This window comes from Watersipora subatra, chromosome 3 (genome assembly GCF_963576615.1).
Source record: "Watersipora subatra chromosome 3, tzWatSuba1.1, whole genome shotgun sequence".
Classification (NCBI taxonomy): domain Eukaryota; kingdom Metazoa; phylum Bryozoa; class Gymnolaemata; order Cheilostomatida; family Watersiporidae; genus Watersipora; species Watersipora subatra.
The window spans coordinates 37,939,062-37,963,549 of record NC_088710.1 but is presented as its reverse complement, the minus strand read 5'-3'; the positions used below and the strand labels follow the sequence as shown (position 1 = coordinate 37,963,549).

Genomic DNA, 24,488 nt, shown 5'->3' with positions numbered 1-24,488 from the left:
ATGGATACTACCAGATCGATACTGGATGTACCACGAATTTGCCAAGCAAGGTAGTGTTTGAAAAGTTCCCTCAAAGCGTGAGAAACTTGTTCGAGAAGAGTGACAGTCACGGTTTCATGGCTGATGGGACCCAACTGTGATTCTATTGAGTCGTATGTTTACCCACCCAGCTTTGTGACATAAAAGCTGAGGAGGTCATGGTGAGCCAGATTAACAAGGATGCTATCCTAGGGATGCCCTTCTTAAGGAGGGTAATCCTTCCCTTTGCCACCATCCTAGAGATGGGCAGCCCCTGGTTTTCATGGATAGTCATCCCCTGACCTGTACGGACAAACACGGAAGACATTTGCTCAGCAAAGTACAGGTAGTACGGGACATGGTGGTGCTGGACCGAGATAGCCATTCTATAGCGAGTCACTACAAGAAACTACTGTCCGTTAGGGTTGTTGGAAGGTTGTTTGGGAGGCCCATCGCTGGCTATTAGCTTGAACTGCTCTGGGCCGAAGAAGAGCGTTGTCACACATTGCCTAAACCTCACAGACCAACCTCTACACCTCCGAGCTGGTATCACAGTTGGCACGTACATGGGAGTGTAGGACCACTAGGTGGATGACGAACCACCCCTCTCCAGCTAGGGTGTCACATCACAGAGTACGTAAATGCCCGTGGCAAGAGTGTTAGCCCATCTGGAGGACCTGTTCATGGCAGCTTGGAGAAACTACACGAAGCCAGAACAGGCTGAGTGACTGGCTGGACTGCTCACACGCTGTAAGGGCACATTCAGCAACAGTGATGGAGATGTGAGACGGACCTCTGAGGTGGAGCCCTTCATTCCACTAAAAAAGGGGACCCGACCCATTTGGCAGTCTCTGGATCGATTTGGACCAGAGAAAGAAGCTGAGGCCAAACATCAAGTCCTGGACCAGCTGAGCAAGGAACTCATCAAGAGGTAGAGGTGGAACGAGACTGGTTTTTTAAGTTCGAGACGAGACTCGAGACACTGTCTTGTAAAATTTCGAGACACGAGCAAGTAAAATAATAAGCATTTGGTGATGATTTCACTGCATAAGGACTAGTGTACTTGATATATAAAATTGATAAACCTCTTTTTAAATTGAATTTTCACCTAGTGTAAACGATTTAAATACAACATTTTAATAGCGATATGCATGTATTTTTTGTAAACAAAGGTGACACAAACAGCTCTAAAATAGCGAAGTTATATATTTCTAAGAATTTTGAGCTTGATGGATAATAATTATTATAAACATATTGCTTTGTACATGTATACTTTTACCATCTATTGAATAGGTCTTACTTTTTAATGTAATAAAATGTGTAATGAAACCGATAGCCGTCGATCTACAAAGAAGTAGCGCAACTAAAAGAACACACGATAACACTTTCATTCCTATTGTTTTATTTATGTTAAGTTTTGTTTGTGTATTAACTTTAGTATGTGAATTATATTTAAATTGTACTCATGAATTACTGTACCGCATATATTCTTATACATGTATTGAACTAACGTAAATGTCATTGTGACCCGAATATGGACTATGGTCGACACGGCCTTAAGTTCGTTTCTCCGTATCTGGACAAGTTTTACCCACAATTGGTAGTATATATATAACAGATGCTCGAATTTTATGAAGGACAGTTGGTGTTTGCACGCGATATGATAAAATACAGACATCTTACCCGCAACAGCCTTATTTATTAAATCGGATTATCCGAAGGATAATTGAATACGACCCAGTATCTTTTTTTAAGACCAAACCTGGCTGCAATATATTAACAGGGCCGTTGTCCGGACTACACGATTAGACTCGGTGGCCAACATAATAAATAACGACAAGTAGTAACGGACCTGGCAGTTGCCCGCAATACATTACAATATATGGAGTTGTTGTTACCGCGAAAAGCCATGTTTTAACAGCCGTGCGCAGGCGCATCAATTCTATTTCCTGTCTCGAGTTTGGCAATAGTTAGGTCGAGGCAAGACGAGACGAGACAGGTCGATACTCGAGATGTCTCGTGTCTTGTTCCACCTCTAGCTAGAGGTGCTTGAAACTACTCAGTGGTGTTAGTCTGGAAGAAGGACAGTAAGTGGCATTTCTGCATCGACTACAGACAGCTAAATTCCGTTACCAAACTGGATGCCTACCCCTTTCCTCGGATTGATGACAGCCTCGATGCTCTAAATGCAAATACTTTAGCATACTGGACTGTGGCTATTGGCAAGTGCCCTTGGACACCGATGCCCAGGGGAAGTCGGCGTTTGCTATCCGCTCTGGCTTGTGGAAGTGGAATGTCCTGCCCTGTGGACTTACCTCTGCGCCAGCCACTTTCCAAAGGCTGACGGAGATTGCACTACGTTGGCTTGCATTTGAAAACACTGTTACTCTACCTGGATGACATTATCATCATCTGCCCTGACTTTAACACTCGCCCACACTGGAGAAAGTGTTCCAGCAACTGAAGGGAGCTGAACTAAAACTGAAACCATCGAACTGTGAGCTAGTTCCGTCAGCGCTATTTAGGTCATGTGGTTAACGCTGAAAGCGTATCTACTGACCCATAGAAAGCGCAGGCGGTCTGAAAAACACTGACCCACAGAGGGCTTATGCAGCTGCAAGGCTTCCTTGGTACAGTAGGCTATGATGTTACGACCATGTCGAGCCCTGGCTCGGCAGAAGACACAATCGCTCGTGAAACTCCAGTCAGCCAAAGTTTTCCAAGATCGACACGTTACCGAGATACCAATGGGGCGGAGCCAGCTAAAGACGCGAGCATATATAAGGAGCCCAGATGAGCTAAGGAAAGCAGAGATCACTGGCAGTCACTTGAATGCTGTTCATTGTTGCGCATGTGTATGTATGCTGTATGTTTATATATGTTCATGACATATTTATCTTATTACCGTGCACTCAGTGGTTTTGATTCTTGTGGAGCAGTAAAGGGAACAGCAGTTTCCTTTACAGTCGAGTGAAGAATGCATGTTTTTTATACTTTTTTCATTTGCCATTTAGGTATTTAAACCATAAAATTTCAAATTCAACATTTTAGCTGCTCTGCCTATTGCTTTCTTTATACAACGGCACTTCTCGTAAAAGTCGACAATATGGTTTCATAAGGCAAAACAAAGTTTAGAGCTTAATTTTTTCAAGTGATTAGGTGAGCATTTGGCTATAAACCAATTCTCTGGTCGAGCTTGAATGAAAAAGGAGACTGGGTTAATTAATAGTCTAGTTAACTCTATTTGGCATTTGTTTCATGGAGCTGCATGTGAGTGCTAAAGTGATATCTGGATTTTGCTGAACCAGAGTCACTCTCTCAACAGGAAGGAAATGGCATTCATTGGGCAAAAGCAGGTTGACCTGCGCTAGCATTTCCATCATATTGCAGCGGCTGACTGAGGCATAGGTTTGTTTATTCTCGAACTCGAGATGCTGCCACAGCGTATCACTGGTATAACTCAGTGCTTTTACGGATGTTGTTTTTGATTCTGTAAGGGTGTCTAGTTCACCCTCCCCGTATATTTGGAGGCAGATCAAAAACAAACTCATGCCAGATGATCGTTTGTACTCGAGCTGATTAGAGATCTGTTATCATGCACTCTGCTAGTTCATAACATTGTGAAGATGTAAACCTTCAGTAAACACTAAGAGACCACATTAGGTTGATAATGCATATCAGTGATTATATTAGTTGATAGGGCATATCAGTGATTATATTAGTTGATAGTGCATATCAGTGATTATATTAGTTGATAGTGCATATCAGTGATTATATTAGTTGATAGGGCATATCAGTGATTATATTAGTTGATAGTGCATATCAGTGATTATATTAGTTGATAGGGCATATCAGTGATTATATTAGTTGATAGGGCATATCAGTGATTATATTAGTTGATAGTGCATATCAGTGATTATATTAGTTGATAGGGCATATCAGTGATTATATTAGTTGATAGGGCATATCAGTGATTATATTAGTTGATAGGGCATATCAGTGATTATATTAGTTGATAGTGCATATCAGTGATTATATTAGTTGATAGTGCATATCAGTGATTATATTAGTTGATAGTGCATATCAGTGATTATATTAGCTGATAGGGCATATCAGTGATTATATTAGTTGATAGTGCATATCAGTGATTATATTAGTTGATAGTGCATATCAGTGATTATATTAGTTGATAGTGCATATCAGTGATTATATTAGTTGATAGTGCATATCAGTGATTATATTAGTTGATAGTGCATATCAGTGATTATATTAGTTGATAGTGCATATCAGTGATTATATTAGTTGATAGTGCATATCAGTGATTATATTAGTTGATAGTGCATATCAGTGATTATATTAGCTGATAGGGCATATCAGTGATTATATTAGTGATTATATTAGTGACTGAAGCTGACCCTATCATAGACCGGGTTGTCAGGCTCCTGGAAGAAGACTATTGAATAAGTGATTACGTACTTGGGCCAAGTTTACAGTAAAGTGGCAAAGCTGGTAATTGCAACTTGCAACAGGCATGATCAAAAAGTCTACTTGCAAAGTATCGAAGCTATGGGGATAGCCTTAGGACTGCAATGGTTGATGTTGTTAGGACAACACTCTCTTACTGCTCTAGAGTGTTTTGACTGCAGTAAATTTATCCTCACAGTTGCGGCTGTCATAAAATTTGAATAACTTCAAGACTTCAGGAAAGCGATATGCACCTGAGTGGCTAAAGGAGTATAGGTTATTTCTTTTCAACTGGTTACTCTTTTGTAGAGACTACAAGCCGACTGATCGCAGCACATTAAGCATGCTGTGGTGCAGTGATGAACAGTAATCATGTGATGATCACATCTTAAAAAATACTTTGTAGGTTTTTTAATTGTGGCTGATCATTGAAGTGAGATGTTTAATGAGAGTTATGTTTGTCGGTAAGCCCGAAGCTACAACAGGAGGTTAGGAAAAGTGTGTATCATATGGGATTCGAACTCGCAATAGGTGGAAGTTAGTGTAAGACTGCTGAACGCATGTGTCAAAAGAACATAAACAGTGTGTGAATTGTATATGTTAACCTTGTTTATTTATTTATGCATCAGAGTTCATGAGGGATACACTTATTTACATGTTATATGTGTAAGTTACAGTCTTGACATCATGAGCTGCATACATCTGCAATCCTTTGCATTCTTCTTTTTCTGCATCTCAAATGCTTTCGTGGAGTTGTCTGCTGCTTACTCCCACTCATTAAATGGATCAATGTGGAAGGCTAGCGCTCTAGGTAAGCATAGTATTTAATTGTGTTGTTAGCCATCGGTAAAAATAACAACATAGTTAAGAGCCTCTTAGCTGTAAAAGTAATTGTAATAATTAGTAGTATTGTTATTTTTTACTTGTGCACGTATTTTCTTCTTTGTCAAACTTGTTTATTTTAGTTGCAATAATGTGCTTATTTTTCAAGCTGTCATTTTATGATTGTCCTGGTCATCTTTGGTTTAATCTTTGTTGATGATAAGCTGCTAAAATCATCTAATACCTTCAATTTGATGCATCATTTCTTTTTGGTCAGCACTAGAAAATATGGTCAACTTGTGGCTGCCAATGGTTAATTCAACATACACTAGTCAACCTATGGCTGCCAATGCTTAATTCAACATACACTAGTCAACCTATGGCTGCCAATGCTTAATTCAACATACACTAGTCTAGAGATTTTCATGTCAGCCATGTTTACAATTCTTTGACGTTAGTTTTTGGCAATCTATTTCTCTACTCTGTATTTTCTACACTTGATGCATAAATCTGCTATTACCTGTCTATATCCAGGTTTTATGCTGAACGCTACAGTGCCAGGTTCCATCTACATGGATCTCATGTTAAACCATGTAATTGAGGATCCGTACGCGAGGTATAATGACATAGCATATTCTAAGTATGCTTCCTTCAATTGGTCCTATACCAGGACCTTTCAAGGTTTGTCGTTTATCTGTTTATATTGTACAGCGGATGAGCTAATGGGAGTTTGTATTTCTCAAATAACTACTGCTAAAATAAATCATGTTCACTTACAATCACCCTATGGATACGACTTACAACCACCCTATGGATACGACTTACAACCACCTTATTAATACTACTTACAATCACCCTATGGATACTACTTACAATCACTCTATGCATACTACTTACAATAACCCTGTGCGTACGACTTATAATCACCCTATGCATACGACTTATAATCACCTTATTAATACTACTTACAATCACCCTATGGATACTACTTACAATCACCCTGTGCATATGACTTATAATCATCCTACGCATATGACTTACAATCATCCTATGCATACGACTTACAATAACCCAATGCATATGACTTATAATCACCCTATGCATACGACTTGTAATCATCCTATGCATACGACTTACAATCCCCCTATGAATGCGACTCATAATCACTTTATGAATATGACTTACAATCATCCTATGCATACAACTTACAATCACCCTATGCATATGACTTAAGATCACCCTATGCATACGACTTACAATCACCCTATGGATATGACTTACAATAACCCTATGGATACGACTTACAGTCACCCTATGCATATGACTTAAAATCACCTTATAGATACCACTTACAATCATCCTATGCATACCACTTACAATCACCCTATGGATACGACTTACAATCATCCTATGCATACGACTTACAATCACTCTATGCATATGACTTACAATCATCCTATGCATACGACTTACAATCACCCTATGCATATGATTTATAATCACTGTATGAATCCGACTTACAATCATCCTATGCATATGACTTAAGATCACCCTATGCATATGACTTACAATCACCCTATGCATATGACTTACAATCATCCTATGCATATGACTTATAATCACCCTATTGATGTGACTTACCATCATCCTATGGATACGACTTGTAATCACCCTATGCATACGACTTATAATCACCCTATGCATACGACTTACAATCATCCTATGGATATGACTTATAATCACCCTATGCATACGACTTACAATCATCCTATGGATATGACTTATAATCACCCTATGTATACGACTTATAATCACCCGATGGATACAACTTACAATGATCATATGCATTCATAGGGTCCATAACAATGTACATACTTAGTGATTGCTGATACTTTAGTACACCAAACCATAACAATACACATACTTAGTGGTTGTAGATACTCTAGTACACCAGACCATAACAATGCACATACTTAGTGGTTGTAGATACTCTAGTACACCAGACCTTAACAATACACATACTTAGTGGTTGTAGATACTCTAGTACACCAGACCATAACAATGCACATACTTAGTGGTTGTAGATACTCTAGTACACCAGACCATAACAATGCACATACTTAGTGGTTGTAGATACTCTAGTACAATAGACCATAGCAATACACATACTTAGTGGTTGTAGATACTCTAGTACACCAGACCATAGCAATACACATACTTAGTGGTTGTAGATACTCTAGTACACCAGACTATAACAATACACATACTTAGTGGTTGTAGATACTGTAGTACACCAGACCATAACAATACACATACTTAGTGGTTGTAGATACTCTAGTACACCAGACCATAGCAATGCACATACTTAGTGGTTGTAGATACTCTAGTACACCAGACTATAACAATACACATACTTAGTGGTTGTAGATACTCTAGTACACCAAACCATAACAATACACATACTTGGTGGTTGTAGATACTCTTGTACACCAGACCATAACAATACACATACTTCGTGGTTGTAGATACTCTAGTACACCAGACCATAACAATACACATACTTAGTGGTTGCTGATACTCTAGTACACCAGATCATAACAATGCACATACCTAGTGGTTGCGATAGATTTGTTATCACAACTGTTAATGATGTTCATTGCCATCACTAGCAGTTATGCTAAAGAGTTTGCTTGAATATAAAGAAGATAACTGGAGGTGTTTCGACAGTTAAAGTCACTTCTTTAAATATATCAAAAAATATTGATTGGTCAAGTTTCAACCAGGGTTGGCATTTTTCTTGGGAAAAACTGTTTTTCCCCAGTCAGCGGAAAAAACTGGTAAAACCCGAGAAAAACTGGGAAGAGTTGGTTACAACTTGGAATTATTATAATTCCAGAATTTTTTATCCAAATATTTGGCTAAATATTGAAATTTAATTAAAATGGACATTTAGACTAAACAATTGGTTGTGTGACTCCATATTCATATCAGTCAATAGCAATGGAAATAAAATAATGTTTAAAAGTGGGAAAAGTTAGAAAAAATCAACACCCAAGATATCGGCCAACGTTAAATAACGATGAGCCTTTTACAGTCCAATAATAGAACTGTTTTGACGTGTATTGTTTAGCACTTTTTCCTTAGTGCAGACCCAGCTGCGCAACAGGCTTGGGGTGGCGGAAGCGTCCAAACTGGTAGTTTGATACCAAAACCTAAAAACAGTTTCTTTAGGGTTCGACTCGGCCGAAGACAAAGATTAACTTTTCTTAGACAATCAGTTCTTAATACTCTAATCCGATTGTTCAGTTCACCAGTCTTGACTACTTGGCATTATCTTCATGTGTTTTTGTTTTTCAATTATTCTCTAATTGTTGTATTATGCTTACTGTCATGTTTCACACATATCAATTTTGCTTTTTATTCTATATTACTATTTAATATATGTAAATAAATGAATATTATCTCGTGATTTGGTCTTCCATTCAATATCCAGTAAATAAACCAAGTATAAAGGTTATGCGCTTTTTTAGCCTGTGTACTGTTAAAGAGCCATAAAGAAGCTCTATGACAGCTAATGGTATAAGTGTATTGTTATTATTTGCTTAAGCTTTAGTCAACTTGTCAAAAAAGAGGTTTCTTAGTTTTTCCCGCTTTTTCCCATTTTTGGACAAAAATCAGTTTTTCTCAGGGCGGTAAAAACCGGTATAAACCGGCGGTAATAACCGCCATGGGAAATACTATGTCAACCCTGGTTTCAACTAGTTTATGAAGAATATCGCAGGTTTCTGAAATGGTCACTATCTCAGAAATGTGCAAAAGGTTATTGGAATTGTCACACTATGATCTTTACTTTATAAAACTACTTCATAAAATTAGTAGCTAGTAATTTCATTTAGATATAGCAGTGTGATGTTATAAGTGGAATACCACTCATTTGAAAGATCACCAGTAACCGTGCGTGAATATTTTATATTATACAAATATCATATCAAACCCTATATTAATTTCATAGTCTTGTGGTGTTATATAAAACAAATTGATGGATAAGGTATGAAGGCTACAGATAGAATAGTAAAAAATATTAACTTGATTAAGTATTAACATTGTTAGTATTAACGTTAGTTTACATGTGCATGTTACTCCTACCAGTCGGCTGATATGTACATGTTACTCCTACCAGCCGGTTGATATGTACATGTTACTCCTACCAGTCGGTTGATATGTACATGTTACTCCTACCAGTTGGTGGATATGTACATGCTAATGCTACCAGTCAGTTGATATGTACATGTTACTCCTACCAGTTGGTGGATATGTACATGCTAATGCTACCAGTCAGTTGATATGTACATTACATGTTACTCTTACCAGCCGGTTGATATGTACATGATACTCCTAACATGGTTGATATACATGTTAATGCTACCAGTCAGTCGATATGTACATTACATGTTACTCCTACCAGTCAGTTGATATGTAAATTACATGTTACTCTTACCAGTTGGCTGATATGTACATATCACTCCTACCGGTTAGTTGATATGTACATATTACTCCTACCGATTGGTTGATATGTACATTTTACTGCTACCAGTCGGTTGATATGTACATATTACTCCTACCAGTCGGTTGATATGTACATATTACTCCTACCAGTCGGTTGATATGTACATGTTACTCTTACCAGTCGGTTGATATGTACGTACATGTTACTCCTACCAGTTGGTTTATATGTACATGTTACTCCTACCAGTCGGTTGATATGTACATGTTAATGCTACCAGTCAGTTGATATGTACATTACATGTTACTCCTACCAGTTGGCTGATATGTACATTTTTCTCCTACCGGTTGGTTGATATGTACGTGTTGATCCTACCAGTCGGTTGATATGTACATGTTACTGCTACCAGTCAGTTGATATGGATATTACATGTTATTCTTACCAGTTGGTTAATATGTACATTTTACTGTTACCGGTTGTTTGATATGTACATTTTACTGTTACCGGTTGCTTGAAGTATACATATTACTGCTACCAGTTGGTTGATATGTACGTGTTGATCCTACCAGTCGGTTGATATGTACATGTTACTGCTACCAGTCAGTTGATATGAACATTACATGTTACTATTACCAGTTGACTGATATGTACATATTACTCCTACCGGTTGGTTAATATGTACATGTTACTGTTACATGTTACCCTTTATATCCGTGAGCTAAACAAGTAAATAATGGGTTTTTTTAGAGCCAGTTGGGATTAAAAACTACACAAATGTTGTGCTGGCTTGCGATGGCCTGGACACTGTCAGTGAGTTATTCCTCAACAATCAAACGATTGGAAAGTCGTGGAATCAGTTTGTTAAGTATCGATTTGATGTCAAGGACCTAATCAGACCGGTTAGTGGGCTAGCTACAACATCTCCTCCTATGAGACTGTTTGTTTGTGTTTTTGCTGCCATGTTTATGTCCGTCTTTACATTTATACCATCAAATGTTCAATTTGTTATAATATATAATATATATATTATATTCGTTATAGTAGGTCTGATGTGACTATCATAAACATTACCCTTATCCACCCTTGTTACTATTACTGGTCAGCCTACTTCTACCCTTGTTACTATTACTTGTCAGCCTACTTCTACCCTTGTTACTATTACTTGTCAGACTACTGCCACCCTTGCTACTATTACTGGTCAGCCTACTTCAACCCTTGTTACTATTACTTGTCAGCCTACTTCCACCCTTGTTACTATTACTGGTCCGCCTACTTCTACCCTTGTTACTATTACTTGTCAGCCTACTTCAACCCTTGTTACTATTACTTGTCAGCCTACTTCTACCCTTGTTACTATTACTTGTCAGCCTACTTCAACCCTTGTTAGTATTACTGGTCAGCTTACTTCCTAATTACATAGTGAAATGTTAGGTATACAGTTGCCTACTCTCTTCTTGAGCAGTATAATAGTGTTTGTTTGCGGTGTCCACACTATATGCAAGCTATGCTGATGAAGGTATTGCAACAGAGCATGGGCTTTGATGTTATTCGTCCTCAGTAGTTTTAGTACAGATCTCATCAGTTGAACGAGCTCTTCAGCATCACATTTCCATCACGCCTAGTAATATAACACTGCGTGCGAGACCTTGTGACTGTCTATAGAAGTGATATAACACTGCATGCGAGACCTTGTGACTGTCTATAGAAGTGATATAACATTACACATATGTGAGCTTGTTACTGTCTATAGAAGTTATTTAACATTACATATATGAGAGCTTGTGACCGTCTATAGATTTGATGTAACATTGTTTTAGGGTGTTAATGTGATAGAGGTAAGGTTCATCTCGGCCATCAGCTACGCGTCAGTGCAGAGTGTGGCTTACCCATACCCAGTGCCTCCTGAGTGTCCACCTGATGTACAGCATGGTCAGTGTCATCCTAACTTCATCAGGAAGGAGCAAGCCAGTTTCTCCTGGGACTGGGGTCCTTCCTTTCCCTCTCAAGGCATCTGGTTAGTATCCTTGTTATGTGATCCATGCGTGACTGTATACAATGTAATGGGCATAATGTGTGTGTTCAATGTATTTATTTGGTTGGCAGCTATGCTATGTACTTTGTGATTTATTTGCTGTGAGATGTCATATGAAATATTTTCATGTTATGTGAATATTTAAGATGTATGTAACATTTATGTATTGCGTAAGCCATAATGCACTCAGTTGGTTTGCTATATCATACAATGTTTGGTTTCTGGCAGAAGTGCCTGCCCTTTCAACGCTGGACTATTTTATAGACAAATTGAGCCAGTGATAAAATGTGCTATTTATTGAAGCAAATTCTTAAATGCTGTTATATGAATTATTGCTACCAAGTAGTCAAAGTTTGCCATTTTTTTTATACATCTGTGTAAATTACTACAGTTTTTTGTATGACTTTATTGATATTGCGTTGTGAATGTGATTTTGTTAAAGGTAAATTATATTGACATGAAATAGATATTGCAGTATTGTTGTTGTGTGAGTTTTTAGTCCAGTGGTCACACTGTCAGCAGTAGTAGTACTTGAGTCTGTTTAATCATATAACGGCTATAACTATTCTCTATTTTCATTGGCTGAAATGGCTATTTGGACATAATGTATATAGTTACAGGTACAGAACTTAGGCCACACGTCCATATTTGGACATACTGTACATATTTACCAGTACAGAACTTAGGCCAAACGTACATATTCGCATTACTTCTCCAAATTTGATGCCTTGCGAACGGTAAGCTATAATATGTGTACATCTATAACAGTGTTAGTTTACCACCAGCATGCTTATAACATTTGGGCAAGACCATAAAGAAGGCCCATATTGAAAGGAGAAATATTCTCAAAAAGTGGTTTTCTGAAATAGGGCTAGAAAAAGATATGAATGGTCATTACAAATCTGAAAAGTGAAGGATTTTCATATATATCTTGACTGCACAAATTTATGAACCAAAGAAGAATGATAGAAAGTTTTGCGATCGAAACTGTGTCAACTCCTTTTAATTACCTTTCCAAAGCGTCGAGTTTTTCTACTCACTCATGTTATTCTGTGTCATTTTGAATTGGTGCATTATATAATTAGCTCAAGGAATCTTACCAAAAACCTTTTGCACTTTTTATTGCAGGTTTTTTAAGAAGATTCATAACAAAATGACTAATTTAACTAAAACAATTCAAAAACATTTTCAGCCTAATTGAAAAATAACTTAGAAGTATCCGACTGAAACGTTACTCAGAAAAATTGGAACAGTTTGAATTGGGTTAAAATCCACCATTTGGTTACAGTTAGCATAGAACCTGAATTTTACATACATTGTAATTCTACTGTATGTTATTACCATAGCGTCTACTCCCTGCATATTACTATTATATTATATTACTATACTATTATATTACTACTGCCCCTCAACTACTGCCCTTCAACTACTGCCCCTCTACTACCGCCCCTCAACTACTGCCCCTCAACTACTGTCCCTCAACTACTGTCCCTCTACTACTGCCCCTCAACTACTGCCCCTCAACTACTGCCCCTCTACTACTGTCCCTTTACTACTGCCCCTCAACTACTGCCCCTCTACTACTGTCCCTTTACTACTGCCCCTCAACTACTGTCCCTCTATTACTGCCCCTCAACTACTGCCCCTCAACTACTGCCCCTCTACTACTGCCCCTCAACTACTGTCCCTCTACTACTGCCCCTCAACTACCGCCCCTCTACTACTGCCCCTCTACTACTGCCCCTCAACTACTGCCCCTCAACTACTGCCCCTCTACTACTGTCCCTTTACTACTGCCCCTCAACTACTGTCCCTCTATTACTGCCCCTCAACTACTGCCCCTCAACTACTGCCCCTCTACTACTGCCCCTCAACTACTGTCCCTCTACTACTGCCCCTCAACTACCGCCCCTCTACTACCGCCCCTCAACTACTGCCCCTCAACTACTGCCCCTCAACTACTGCCCCTCTACTACTGTCCCTTTACTACTGCCCCTCAACTACTGTCCCTCTATTACTGCCCCTCAACTACTGCCCCTCAACTACTGCCCCTCTACTACTGCCCCTCAACTACTGTCCCTCTACTACTGCCCCTCAACTACCGCCCCTCTACTACTGCCCCTCTACTACTGCCCCTCAACTACTGTCCCTCAACTACCGCCCCTCAACTACTGCCCCTCTACTACTGCCCCTCAACTACTGCCCCTCAACTACTGCCCCTCAACTACCGCCGCTCTACTACTGCCCTTTTACTACTGCCCCTCAACTACTGTCCCTCTACTACTGCCCCTCAACTACTGCCCCTCAACTACTGCCCCTCAACTACTGTCCCTCAACTACCGCCCCTCAACTACTGCCCCTCTACTACTGCCCCTCAACTACTGCCCCTCAACTACTGCCCCTCAACTACCGCCCCTCTACTACTGTCCCTCAACTACTGTCTCTCTACTACTGTCCCTCTACTACTGCCCCTCAACTACTGCCCCTCTACTACTGCCCCTCAACTACTGTCCCTCTACTACTGCCCCTCTACTACTGTCCCTCTACTACTGTCCCTCTACTACTGCCCCTCAACTACTGCCCCTCTACTACTGCCCCTCAACTACTGTCCCTCTACTACTGCCCCTCTACTACTGCCCCTCAACTACTGCCCCTCAACTACCGCCCTTCATCTACTGCTTGCATACAATCATATTTACCTAGGAAGGACATGCGACTGGAGGCTTATAACGACCTTGAGTTAACAGGCTTCTCCGCTGAGATAGCACCGTCAGGTATGCAAATCTATAGATCTCAAAGCTCTGTAGCTTGTGGACCTCATAGATTGTAGTTTGCTCTTATGTTCCATAGCCTATATATAGATATATGTACATAGAAATACTAAAATAGAGCAAATTTATGAATAGCTTACTCAATATCCTCCAGAGTTGATAATAATCACCTTGGAATAGCCTATGAGCACCTTGGAGTAGCCTATGAGCACCTTGGAGTAGCCTATGAGTACCTTGGAATAACCTATGAACACCTTGTAATAGCCTATGAGCACCTTGGAATATCCTATGAGCAACTTGGAATAGCCTATGAGCACCTTGGAGTAGCCTATGAGCACCTTGGAATAGCCTATAAGCGCCTTGTAATAGCCTATGAGCACCTTGTAATAGCCTATGAGCACCTTGGAATAGCCTATGAGCACCTTGGAATAGCCTATGAGCAACTTGGAATACCCTATGAGCGCCTTGGAATAGCCTATGAGCATTATGATATCTTTTAATAATCGTGCTAATTTAATCTTTTAATTGCATATTCGCATAATAAAGTTATGTTGGTGGCTTGTATTATATGTAGATGATGGGAAGGAATGGCTTGTACACATTGTGGGCTCAGTGGCAGGCGTTAACAGCTTGACATCTACTGAGAAATATCTGTTTGTCGCTGTCCTCGAGGATACAGGCATCAACCAGACTTTGGATGTTACATTTAGTCAGGGGTCTACAGATAGAGTTAATGTTACTCTAACGTTTGATAAGCAGGTGTTGTCTTCTCACTAAATCTTCTTTTTAATCCAACAATGCAAATTATTCATTATGAAACTGCGGACAAGCTACAGTAAATGTTAACAAACAGCGATTCGTGATTACAAGTTGCTCCTGTCCAATTTTGAAAGTGTGGAGCTATCTCACAAACCGGAAGCCAGTAACCCTCCTGCCAACTCCAAACATTCTATTGCCCGTAAAAGGCTATTCACAGTATTATTCAGTAGTTTTGTTTGTTAAACTGTAACTATCACAGTTTTTATCTAATTTGTAGTTTCCAGTTGATAACAATGGGTATATGTTGTTTTACAGCATTTATTGATTGATCAATAAGAAGCGTGTTTATTGATCGCATTGTTCATTGGTTTTTCTTTTATTAGTTCATTTGGTAGTTGCTCATTCATGAGGACCTGAATTCTTGTTTTACTGATAAACAACCATCTCAAGTTGGTGTCTGATTGAAAACTTTTGAAAAAAGTTTTTGTAAAAACTTGTGCCTAAGAAGTCAAAAGAACAAACTTCTAGCTTGATAGTCCTGCTCATAGATATACTCATAGATATTAGATTTAAAGCTCGGCATGTTGATGACGCTGACATAGACTAACTCTACTGATGTCAATTAAAGTGTATGTAGATAATGCTACAATAACAACAACATGCTTCACGCTTTGGCTTATCCATTATTAGCTGTACTGTGACTGTTCCTGATTTCATAGTTGGTTGTTGGTTCATGGATATTTTATATCTGGTCTGCATCACATCTATGTGATGTATCATTTTCTGTAGTTGGTAAAGCTCTGGTGGCCTAATGGATACGGCGCCCAACCACTGTACAACCTTTCCATCTCACTGTCTCGGGATGAGCCTATATGGATTAGAAAGAGAGTTGGCTTTAGAACCATTGAGTTGGTTCAGGAGCCTATCAGTGGAGCTAAAGGTAGCTTCACTTCTTTTTACTACTACTAGCTACCACTAATCACTACTATTACTACTAGCCACTGCTAATCACTACTTTTACTACTACTAACTACTACTAATCACTACTATGACTACTACTAGCTACTGCTAATCACTACTTTTACTAATACTAGCTACTGCTAATCACTACTTTTACTACTACTAACTACTACTAATCACTACTATGACTACTACTAGCTACTGCTAATCACTACTTTTACTAATACTAGCTACTGCCAATCACTACTTTTACTACTACTAGCTACTACTAATCACTACTGTTACTACTACTAGCCACTGCTAATCGCCACTATTACTAGCTACTGCTAATCATTACTGTAACTATTACTCCTAACTACTACTAATCACTACTTTTACTACTACTATACTAACTACTACTAATCACTACTATTACTACTGTAACTACTATTACTATGATGGCTCTGCCTACTAATCCTTACTATCAACATTAGGTTTAACTTATTTAATTACTGGAAATTTGTGATTTCGCCCTTTCAAACTATATCCTATGTCGTTATTGGTTTTTAAAACAGCATTTTTCTATATATTAATTAATGCCACCATTAAAAATTGTAACTCTCGCTCTAACCTGTAAATGCATGATGTTGCTATTACTGAAATAGAGCTCAGCATGTATTTCTACTTATGAAACTACAAACTCTCTCCTACACCCCACACCACAGCTTACATGCAAAAAATTACAGATTTGAAGTTCTCTTTTTGTATTTTAGGCTCTTGCCAAACTGCATTTAATAATGCTAATTTATAAACGCTAATTTAAACCAAGCTAATTTAAAGCAGTTAATAGTGTGCAACACTTCAAATAAACAGCATTGTGAACTAGTACATATGTACTTGGTTCATATTCAAAGTAATGCGATTACAGAATTGTTTGTATGCATCTTTTTGTAATAGCCAACCTGAGTTAACAACGCTTTTAGGTTTGTCATTCTACTTCAAAATCAATGGAAGACCAATATTCATGAAAGGATCCAATTGGATCCCTGCTGATAGCTTCCAGTCTCGTATAACCAGTAAAAAGATCAAAGATCTCCTCAACTCGGCTCGTCTTGCTCACATGGTAGGAAACCCTGACTGCATGTATATTAAACAGAGCAACCTCTGGTAGGAAACCCTGACTGCATGTATATTAAACAGAGGAACCTCTAGTAGGAAACCCTGACTGCATGTATATTAAACAGAGCAACCTCTGGTAGGAAACCCCGACTGCATGTATATTAAACAGAGCAACCTCTGGTAGGAAACCCCGACTGCATGTATATTAAACAAGGCAACCTCTTGTATATTACTACAAACTTGCTTTAAATGGCTCAATAGTGAAACTGTCTTGTTAGTAACCTTGATTACATGTTCACCTTAGGGATGACCTTTATTCAATATGCAGCGATTTGCTAAATTTATAACTTTGTTAGAAATTTGCCTATTATGTTTTTAACACATAATGTATCTATCATATATACATGTACATGTATATACTAGCTGTACTAACCTGCGTTGCTTGAGTAATAAAAAAGTCTTTGGACAGAAAATTGATTTTTATATAACATACCGTATACATTTACCATTCTAACTTTTAAACTTCACATCATGAAAAAATATTTTTAAGCCGTCCAAATGAATTAAGAGGAAAAAGAAAACAACTGTAAAGGTTTTCAAGCTTTTTCAAACAAATGCAACTTTTAAATTTCATATCATGAACGAAGTGTTTGTTGAAATAAATTAGGAGGAATAATAAAAATGAAATGTGTTTAAATGTGAAATAATTAGCAAGTAATGGCTAAATGTAGTCGGTTTTGCTATGATTACAATGAAAAGTTATTTAATAAATAAGGTAATAAAAAAGTCTGTTTTACTTCTATATAATTATATTTTAGTGTAATTTATTTTTATTTAACGTATAACAAAATTTGCCACTTTAACATTCAAACTATATATCATGAGAAAAGTGTTTTGTGTAATTGAAATAAATTAAGAGAGAAAATAAAAACAACTGTAAAGGTTTTCAAACCACTTTGAACTTAAAATTTCATAACTTTCAGCGACGTGTAAGAAGATTGTTCGAAAACCGAGTTGTTCTAAATCCGAAACAATTTTTCCCATGAAAATAAAACTATGTAAATTATGTTATCCGTGTCAAGGCAAGAAAACAACTTCGGTAAAGTATTTTTTCAACATTTTACATCATAAGCTGTACTGTATACTGCATACTATAAATAGAAACGGGTATATATAGATTGTGTTTAATTTTAATAAAAGGTTTTCTATTTATGGTGATGGAAATAGAAAACAAAAGTAAGCATTTCATACGTTTGGCTCTTAAAACATCAAAAACATTTAAGGCTAAGATACAATACTAAAAATGCAAAAATTGATAATAAAACAGCTAAAAATGCCACAAGTTACATCAAAGATCGTAGGAAAAAGAAAATATAAACAGAAATGGCACGTTTACTTCACATCTTTAAAGGAGAATCCTCCTCCAAAACAATTTAGGGTAATTCGACTGGAGGCGTTATTTCCCTAGCAAATTTCTTCGGCAGAGGAGACGTCGTCCCAGATGGGTCCTACCTTTTTGTAAAGAATTTATGCATAGTAAAATGCTTCTCCATTTGTTAGCGAATGTTTTTATGCGTTTCTGGAGCTTTGTTAATTGCAATGCGCATGCTCCTGTTTGGTCGAGAGCCGAATTTATATTTGAGCTCCGAGACGACCAAATCTCAAAATCTTTGGTAAAAAACCTAAGGCTAAAATAATTAGCACGCGCATGGATTATTTGGTATATGATAGCGTTACGATCACTAAGTCGTGATGGCTCAGTGGTAGAGCGTACGCATAAGAACCTTGTCGAAGCATTCGTAAAAAGTTTACATCCATATAAAACAGATTTTAATATCCAGATTTTAAGATCTATAGCTGGAAGGGCAGATATATTTTCACATTTATATATAATAATATAGAAGATAGATATGCACTCCAATGTCAGCACTTTGACTTGTGCAACTTTGACTAGTTTGTGAAACCACTAAGTTTTTTTTCTGACACTTTACGAAGTTGAAACTACTTAGTTGTTTCAACTTCGTAAAATGTCAGGAAAGAAAACAACTTGGCTAAAATCGCTTCAACTCATTGGCAATGGTATTTATCTCCCTTGCCGGCTCTGAGCTGCACTGATGAGGCTTCAATAGCCGAAACACTACTGTCTGTAGCATGAGTATTTGCTCCCTTAGTTTGGTTCGGTTGATCACTCTGTGAAAGGTACGACACTATTAGCTTTAGTGCAAAGCTCATCACATTTGTGATTTGAGCACTTTAGTGTCAGCACATTGACTTAAAGTCTTTGCAGCAACTTAATTGTTTCATGGCAGGAGGTCAACTCTCATTGGCCATGGGATTTGTCTCCCTTGCCGGCTCCTAGCTGCAGTGATGAGGCTTCAATAGAGGCTAAAACAGTATTATCTGTAGTATGAATATATATATATACTAGATGAATCCTCGACATTGCACCGGTAAGAAAAGGGTTTTTGCACAGAAAGTTTATTTTTAATCAACATATACAACAATCACCATTCTAACATTTAAATGAATGTGTTCATTTCCGTGTCATGTTCATGTCCGGCCAATGCATAATATTCCGTGTCATGTTCATGTCCAACCAATGCATAATATTTGAAAGCTAATCTGTATATATAAATTTCAGTGTTTGTCTGTATCTCCAGTTTTAGTGATCAAGTTTTAGGTACGAAAAATCCGTTTCTCTCTAAAATTGAACCTGGAACATCCAGTTCTACAAACATTTTCTGCATCCATTAGACTACGCATCCAACTGGCCATACTAATGATAAATTGTGCTCATACCTCATTACACTGATGAAAATCAGCATACTTGAAGTGCTTGCGAAAATACTATTGGTTACTACTAGCGCGCTTACAGAATGATTGATAAAGTGAGAGATCATTATGCAAAATGTACAAGCACAACGTATAAGCACAATTACGTGGAAGCACAATTACGTATAAACACAGGTCATATTATATTATGTTAATTTACTAGCTTGTAAGTTAATTATAGCTAGCTTAAGTTACTCAAATACACTAAGTAAACAAAGTTAGCCAATGACAACTACATTACCTGCCACTGTTTAGAAGCTGTTTTTTATTACCCGTTCTGCGCCAGTCATTCACCTAAGGCATAAGTATTTAAAAGCTCAAGGCACAGCGAAAACAGAAATTGTTAAAAAACATTTCTTACTTCCTATGCCACACATTCGTTCAAAATTTAAAACAGCTTATAAACAGTAACAGGTAATGTAGTTGCCATTGGCTAAATTTCTTTACCCAATGAATTTCAGTAACTTCAGCTAGTCTATATCTTTACTTTAATAAGAGCTTTTATTATGGCTTATGCCAGCGTTAGGAAAACAGGTTGTGTCAAGATCTCTCACGCAATCATGATCTTCAGACGTGCTAGGTGAAGCATGCCATTTTAACCAATCAGCATTAAAGGTTGACTTGCAACAAAATTCACATTACAGTTATTTGGTATCAAAAGGTTCATCATGTCTTACTCTGCTGTATTGTATGAGCAAAATATGTAGAAATGTGATTACAGACTTTTAAAAGCTCAAAAACGAACAGTTAATCGCAGCTATCATGAAAACGCCATAGGTTGGAATCCCTCTCAAAATGGCTCAAATGGGGCGTAGTTGAACACGATGTGCTTCTGTTTACACTTTCATGCGACCTCAATCGACGAAATATTTTCACAAATAAACTTCACGCATTCAATAAAATCATGTCTATTGTCCGTACGCGTCTATTTCATTATCATTGCAATGCTGTCACTGAGCACTGATATCTCAAATCATAGCCTAAAAATTAGTTTAATTTTTTAGCTTTAGCCCGAAGAAGTGCATATCATCCTCTGATAAACATGAAGAGCCTGTTGGTCACCTGTGATGATTGAAAATTGCTACAGAAATTGTTCGCACCATTTGGAGGAAAATATTGGTCACATGATCAGATTACGACTAAATGATTAGATCAAGCTGAAACGAAACTAAAATAGCAAGCACCTATATTTGATAAGGGCTTTTCAGTAGAGCCCGAAGTGTTTGTCATCAACTAGTACTACGAGACGTCTTATATTGAGTCTTTTATTGGCCTTTCAATTCATGAGATAACATCACGTGTCAAAACAATAATTACATTGAGTTGAGTACGTGATTGATCGAAATAAAGGGATTCCAACCTACGACGTTTTAGAGATGGCTGCGATTAACTGTTCATTTTTGAGCTTTTAAGAGCTTGTAATCACATTTCCAAATATTTTGCACCTACAACACAGCAGAGTAAGACATGGTGAACCTTTTGATACCAAATAACTGTAATGTGAATTTTGTTGCAAGTCCAACCTTAAAAGATTGGCGGGTGTAATAGGTATGTGAACAACTATGCAATAGTATGACAATGACAGCGTATTGGATAGCATGCCTGTCTGTAGAATGAATGTTTCTGAGTTCATTGCCAGTGCGAAGCAGGTTTTTTTCTTCGATTTTAATTGCTTTAACTAGGCACACAAATGACAGGCGGCAGACAAACAGTGAGATTTATATAAACATAAGATATACACATGTACTCATTTTTTCAGGATATAGGTGGAAGTTTACAAAAATGTTTTAATTATTGTACATGTCTCCCAAATACTTTACCAAAGATTTGTTTAACATTAGCCAATATTATCATTTAATAAGTCCATAAGCTCAGTCAAATCATGCCAAGCATGATGTGCTATGATGCTTAGAAGCTTGGTGTTAGGAGTTGTACTTTCAGACTGTTTTTAATGAAATATTTGCCTGTTGTGTACAATGTTTGTCCTTAACCTTAGAGGTGGTGTTGGTCTGCTACAGAACATGCTACGAGTTTGGGGTGGTGGCATATATGAGAGAGATATCTTCTATGACCTAGCAGATGAGATGGGTATCATTATATGGCAGGACATCATGTTTGCCTGCGCCATGTACCCTACAAACACCGTCTTTCTTGAAAACGTTACTCTGGAAGTTACTCAGCAGGTGAATTCATCAAGTGCTTGTGTTTTTGGCATGTTGTATTCTGTTGCTTTTTCTGTCGCTTTTCCAATTTTGGGTCACTATTTCTAGAATATTCCAGGTAATCTATTGTTTAACTCGCATCTTATTTTTGCTAAAACTTTGTTTCGTCTAGCTCCATTTATCACATACGGACATGTTGGAGCTTTATCATCTTCAAACCTCCTCACCATTGCTTCTGCAGCCACTCCTTTGTTATACATACATGTGGTGTATGGTGAGAGAGTCTGGTGTGTGGTGAGAGAGTCTGGTGTGTGGTGAGAGAGTCTGGTGTGTGGTGAGAGAGTCTGGTGTGTGGTGAGAGAGTCTGGTGTGTGGTGAGAGAGTCTGGTGTGTGGTGAGAGAGTCTGGTGTGTGGTGAGAGAGTCTGGTGTGTGGTGAGAGAGTCTGGTATGTGGTGAGAGAGTCTGGTGTATGGTGAAAGAGTCTGCTGTTTGGTGACAGACTCTGGTGTGGGGTGAGAGAGTCTGGTGTGTGGTGAGAGAGTCTGCTGTTTGGTGACAGACTCTGGTGTGGGGTGAGAGAGTCTGGTGTGTGGTGAGAGAGTCTGGTGTGTGGTGAGAGAGTCTGGTGTGTGGTGAGAGAGTCTGGTGTGTGGTGAGAGAGTCTGGTGTGTGGTGAGAGAGTCTGGTGTGTGGTGAGAGAGTCTGGTGTATGGTGAGAGAGTCTGATGTGTGGTGAGTGAGTCTGGCGTGTGGTGAGAGAGTCTGGTGTGTGGTGAGAGAGTCTGGTGTGTGGTGAGAGAGTCTGGTGTGTGGTGAGAGAGTCTGGTGTGTGGTGAGAGAGTCTGGTGTGTGGTGAGAGAGTCTGGTGTGTGGTGAGAGAGTCTGGTGTGTGGTGAGAGAGTCTGGTGTATGGTGAGAGATTCTGGTTTATGGTGTCGCATGTCGGTGTACAAAACTGGTTATCAAAAGTTCAAACCCCATTCGATCTTTTATCCCAACATCCAAGCATGGCTTCAGCAGACGGATTAACACGGCAATCTTACTATAGTAACAGCTAGTACCCTGACAGTCCTGTGCACTGTAGAGATCATCGGGTGTAATAACTATGTGCACATGTATTCTTAGATGTGAATAGGTGATGGAGTGGGGTAAGTGCTAGTGTGCTTGGCTGAGAATTCGAGTATTCTGATTAAGTTCTTATGCGGTGCAATTTTTTTGTGAACGATCTTAGCATGGCTTTTGGCAAACGAATGGACACTGATTTTATTATAGTAACGATTGTTGAAAACTAATCTGGTCATACTAGTTAGTTGGTAAGTTTTATTTTATTTGTAACTCTTCTACAAGCCATTAGTGCTTTGTATATGCTCCTGATTTAAATTCTAAAGTTATTGTGTAACCGATATAATCCACTATATCTATAAACTGGTACATTAAGTTCTCAAGTTATCAAATACACATTTGGTCTTTTGCTTTAAGAATAAGTTTGTAATATCTTGCAAATACTCTCCTATTAAAATACTAAATTAACAATGCTAAAATAGCGTGCTGCAAAATAGTCAAGGAAATTGTCCAAAAGTCTCGATCATTTGTGTTCCTCGCACACTCGTGTAATTTTGCGAGAGGTCATTTCTCATTAGCCATTTTATGGTTTCCTTTTTTGATAGAATTGAGTGTTTGAAGAAAAATTACTAAAAGTTATAAAAATAGTTAATCAAAGAAGCTCTTTAGAATAACTGTTTTAAATCTGCTGTTTGTCCACTTCGTTTATGCTGATTTGTAATTTTTTCAACTTTTCACCATCATTTAATTTGAGATGTTTTTATGTGCTATTTGATTGTTTGTTGCTGTCAGGTGAGCAGGCTAAAGCATCATCCATCTCTCGGACTCTGGGCTGGAAATAATGAGAATGAAGCTGCTCTGAGGGATAACTGGTATCCTTTATATCTTTCGTGTTTAGCATACCCCTACTTTAGACTTTAGACTCCGCTGCAGTAAATATATATTATCTAAAGTCCCTACTTTAGACTTAGCTGCAGTAAATATATATTATCTAAAGTCCCT

The 24,488-nt window shown here is 38.1% G+C and overlaps 1 protein-coding gene across 1 annotated transcript in view; it reads left to right on the top strand.

The window, feature by feature from the left end:
• The first annotated feature begins 5,199 nt into the window (after positions 1 to 5,199).
• Positions 5,200 to 24,488, top strand: part of LOC137389523 (beta-mannosidase-like) — a 32,843-nt gene continuing 13,554 nt past the window's right edge. The window contains exons 1-10 of the mRNA XM_068075554.1: positions 5,200 to 5,293; positions 5,839 to 5,985; positions 10,556 to 10,707; positions 11,626 to 11,822; positions 14,544 to 14,614; positions 15,186 to 15,370; positions 16,160 to 16,310; positions 17,293 to 17,432; positions 22,279 to 22,443; positions 24,279 to 24,358. Coding sequence (XP_067931655.1) covers positions 5,272 to 5,293; positions 5,839 to 5,985; positions 10,556 to 10,707; positions 11,626 to 11,822; positions 14,544 to 14,614; positions 15,186 to 15,370; positions 16,160 to 16,310; positions 17,293 to 17,432; positions 22,279 to 22,443; positions 24,279 to 24,358 — 1,310 coding nt within the window. The 5' untranslated portion in view covers positions 5,200 to 5,271. The remainder of the gene's footprint in view (positions 5,294 to 5,838; positions 5,986 to 10,555; positions 10,708 to 11,625; positions 11,823 to 14,543; positions 14,615 to 15,185; positions 15,371 to 16,159; positions 16,311 to 17,292; positions 17,433 to 22,278; positions 22,444 to 24,278; positions 24,359 to 24,488) is intronic.